At 38.5% G+C, this 4465-nt stretch overlaps 1 protein-coding gene across 1 annotated transcript; it reads right to left on the reverse strand.

Moving 5' to 3' along the window:
* Positions 1-1313: 1313 nt before the first annotated feature.
* On the reverse strand, positions 1314-2337 carry LOC147612091 (putative clathrin assembly protein At5g35200). Its single transcript, XM_086783966.1, has one exon. It carries the CDS (start codon positions 2237-2239, stop codon positions 1373-1375), a length of 867 nt encoding a protein of 288 aa, XP_086640092.1. The 5' UTR covers positions 2240-2337; the 3' UTR covers positions 1314-1372.
* Between the last annotated feature and the right edge of the window lie 2128 nt (positions 2338-4465).

Here is a 4465-nt window from a genome sequence, read left to right on the forward strand (position 1 = left end):
GGACTAATGCATTATAAGTCTTATGCATAAGATTAATGCATTAATAAATCTTATGCATTAATAAGTCCTATACATAAGCTTAATGCATTAATAAAGTTTATGCATTAGCATATGTATAAGCTTAATGCATAGTATGAATGCATTAACCTAATGCATAAGCTTAATGAATTAAGCTTTTACATAGGTTTAATGCATTAAGCCTATGCATAAGGTTAATGCATTAAGCTTAATACATAGGCTTAAAGCATTAAGCCTATGTGTATAAGCTTAATACATTAAGCCTATGTATAAGCTTAATATATTAAGCCTATGCATAAGCTGAAAGCATTAAGCTTAATGCATAGTCTTAATGCATAGAAGGAGAAGATGAGATATGTGGCGGCACCGCGGAGAGGATTTAAAATCCTAAAATTATAGTGCATAGATATAGCCACATGACTGCACACGATAGCCATGTGTATAGTCGCGTACCATGCGCACGCCCTCTCGCACTACTTTCTCTCATCCTTGCGCGGCTATGCTCTCCCCCTAGGTGATGGGAACTCCCTACTCAAGGCCAGATGACCAAGGTTCCTTCGAAGTTGTTACTACATAAGGATCTACTCTTTATGAGCTTATATAGAAATTAGGACCATGCAGTTCTACCCTCATTGTAGTTAGTGTTCTCATTCATTAATGGTGGATAGGCTGTCTTCATTATTACAAGTACACACCCTTTTACTGGCATAACTTGAGCAAACAATATGAAATATGTTAATCGTGGAGAATAAACAAAATATCATTTTGTTCATCATGAAAACATTAGTGTCGTTATTGTGCCAAAAGGTATTACATATGGAGTCCAAGATAGCTCACTCCCCTTCTTTTAGGCTTAGGTGGTGTTGATTTTGGGTCACGTCAATTGTTTACACTTTGACGTTATGTAAATACATCTAAAATTGAAACTTTATACACAAGTGTACTTTAAAGCAATTTTTGTAGATATTAGAACTATGTAACGCTACCCTCAATCATAGGTAATGTTTCATTCATTGGTGGGATAGGTGGGCATTCTTATTGGTACAAGACGCCCTAGTGGAGAGAAAACCAAAATTATACTTTGTTTCATCATATAACATTATGCTCATCATTATGCCAAAAGGTGAGGGTGTCATCCATTCATGTATGACTCTCTCCCCTCCTTTGAGGCTTAGGTGTAAGGATAAGGGGTTAGTGGCAATCTGTTCATACATCTCATGCTCTACTACTTGGCACATTGCAAAGAAAGTGAGAGGAAGGAATACATCTTATGCTCTACTACTTGGGACATTGCAAATTATCAAAGCTTGTTATACTAGAGGAAAGAAAGTGAGAGGAAGGAAAATGAAGGCCCTTAATCATATGATAATACAGGAGACTGTAGAGCTTTATGTATCTCCGAGACTTCATGGTCCAGGAAGTGGATCTTTGGGGGGCATCGATTAGATTCGAGCAAGCGAGATGCTAACCCTAGCTCTATGAGCCGGATCAAGGTCTTGCGATCAGCCAGGATGCTCTCACAGACTTGAGAGCAACGAGAGATTTGCCAACTATTGAGCCTGCCAAGCCTCTGATGCGCTTCTCTAAGAAGAGTTCTGAGCTTGTCTTGGACGGCGAGGCTATCGAGTATTACATACTGAAGCGCTTCTCTCACCAGAGAGTGCTTCGCAGCATCCCCATCAAGTGGTGGGCAGCTGCAGATCACTTTGGATACCTCATTTATCATTACAATCTGCCTCACCATTGCTTCAATCTCAAAATCACAGTTCCTTACCCTCTTCCAAGCCTGCATCCTCTCTTGTAGAAACTTGGCATACCATTGCACCCACGACGAAGCTTGCACAGCCGCAAAGCTCCTGCTCTTGTCTTCAAACGAGGCTAGATCCAAGCAATCTGGCTGCGAAATCAAGCCTCCATAGAGGACCTCAAAGCTTTTGTGGATCAGAATGAGACATTTCAGAGCCACAGCCCAGTTGCTTGCCTTGCGCAATCTGTTGGCGAGCAGGGCGATGCAGGTGGTGGGATTCGAACCCACCTCGGTGATCGCAGACAGCGCCGACTGCAGCTGCTCTTCGCTTGCGGGGGCCTCCTCATGGCTGGTTGCACGAATCACAGCTATCTCGAGCTTTACATCGCTTAAGCTCTCCCGTGTGCTCAATAATTGAGCTAACCTAATGGCTAAACCATCCCTCACACACCCCCACGCTCTCCTGAAATTCATCACTCCATTGCCATCAAAGGCATTGACAACTACAAAGAAATCCTCTCTTCTCCAATGCACAAAAAGATTAAACAAAGGAATCTCTTTAATAAGGTGAAATTTCAACCCTTCACATTTCATGTGATCCTCTATATAGGAAGAAAAAAATAAAAAATGGACCCCACAATTGCTAATGCAATATGAAAAGTCCTCGTTGCATTTCACGTTGCCTAAAAGGTAACAATGACATCCCCCCATTGCTCACAATCTACATAATAAAGTGAAAAGATGATCCCTCTCCAACCACATATAGGTCTATCTTCCCCACTTTGAGTAACCTAGAAAATGGTACCTTGTAGACTTTTATCTGCCTCTAATCACACTTACGATGAAGAAATTGTCATAGGGATTGGGAGTCGGTTGGGTGTGGAAGGTGTGAAAAGAGACCCTCTGTAAACGGCAGCTTTTATCTTATAACTATAAATATATATTGTTCCCCGAAAAAAAAGAAGTTGTCAATAGTGGATTTATCCTGCAACTCCTCATTATATACAAAACTTAAGAAAATGTGATCTGTACTATCCTTTTTAGACTTGCAGTTCTCTCAAGTAAAATAGCACTCTTGCAATTCAAAAGCTCTAGTGTTGTAGTAAGTAAAATAACACTCGTACAATTCAAAAGCTCTAGAGTTGTACAAGTTTGGGAGTACAAGAGTGTGGTGATAGTACAAGTTTGGGAGTGCCACATGCAAAGTGTACTATAGTGTTTTATTTTAGTTTTTACAAATAAATATTAGGCTTGCTAGTTGGCCACGCTCATTAAAATACTATCAACAAACACAAAATGGCCCTTCAAGGCAAGTTGAGGCATATTACAACTCTCTATATTTCTAGAATTATTGACATTCATATTTATTTGATCCCTCATCTATTAACAATCTTGGATAGTAAAATTTTAGCTCTTCTTTAAGATCACTATTAATAAAAAATCCTTGTTGATTTTTCAAAATGTGTACTTCTGTATAAAAGCCTTGATTAGTAATCAAATAGAGTTCTAAATAGGCATAATTGTTAGCATGGACACTATACACAAGCAAGATGTTGCAAGCTAGTTATGGGTAAAAAGTAAATAATAAGGAGAAAATAATAAGAGGACACATAATTCTCATCGTATTATGTGTGTGCACGTGCGCGCACGTACATATGTGCACACACACACACACACACATGTACCTGTATATACATATAATATGCATAGTATGTGTATATGTTTGCATGTATGTGTGTATATGTTTGCATGTAAGCATGTATGTGTATGTGTATATGTTTGCATGTAAGCATGTATGTGTATGTGTTTGCATGTAAGCATGTATTTGTATGTGTATGTGTTTGCATGTCACACATATACCTGTATATACATATAATATGCATAATATGTGTATATGTTTGCATGTATGTGTGTATATGTTTGCATGTAAGCATGTATGTGTATGTGTTTGCATGTAAGCATGTATCTGTATGTGTATGTGTTTGCATGTAAGCATGTATGTGTTTGCATGTAAGCATGTATGTGTGTGTGTATGTGTATGTGTGTATATGTTTGCATGTAAGCATGTATGTGTATGTGTATGTGTATGTGTATGTGTATGTGTATGTGTATGTGTATGTGTATGTATACATATACATAATGTGTGTGTCACACAGATAAGAAGATCAGTTCAAGTGGTGGAATTCGAACCCTCGAGGTGATCGACAATTTCGACTACAACTACTCTTTGCATTATGGGGGCCTTCTCATGGCTGGTTGCATCATGAATCACAACTATCTCAAGATTTGCATTATGGGGGCCTTCTCATGGCTGGTTGCATCATGAATCACAACTATCTTGAGATTTGCATTATTTGATCTTCCTTATATGCTCAATAATTGAGCTAACATTATAGCTAAACCATCCTTCCCAAACCCTTATGCCCTCCTCAAATTCATCACTCCATTGCCATCAACAAATACATTGAGAACTCCAAAGTCTCTCTAACCTTCCCACACTAACGATTGCCCCTCTTTGGCTCAACAAAATCCTCTCTCTCTCATTGCAGTACTATTTCACAAAAAGAAAAAAATTAATCTCTTTAATAAAGTGAAATATCAACCCTTCACATTTGCCGTGAATCTCTATATAATTCACAAAAAGCAAAAAACAAATCTCTTTAATAAAGTGAAATATCAACCCCTCACATTTGACGTGAA

Source organism: Cibotium barometz, chromosome 46 (genome assembly GCF_041138505.1).
Source record: "Cibotium barometz isolate CiBa-2024 chromosome 46, ASM4113850v1, whole genome shotgun sequence".
Taxonomy (NCBI): Eukaryota; Viridiplantae; Streptophyta; class Polypodiopsida; order Cyatheales; family Cibotiaceae; genus Cibotium; species Cibotium barometz.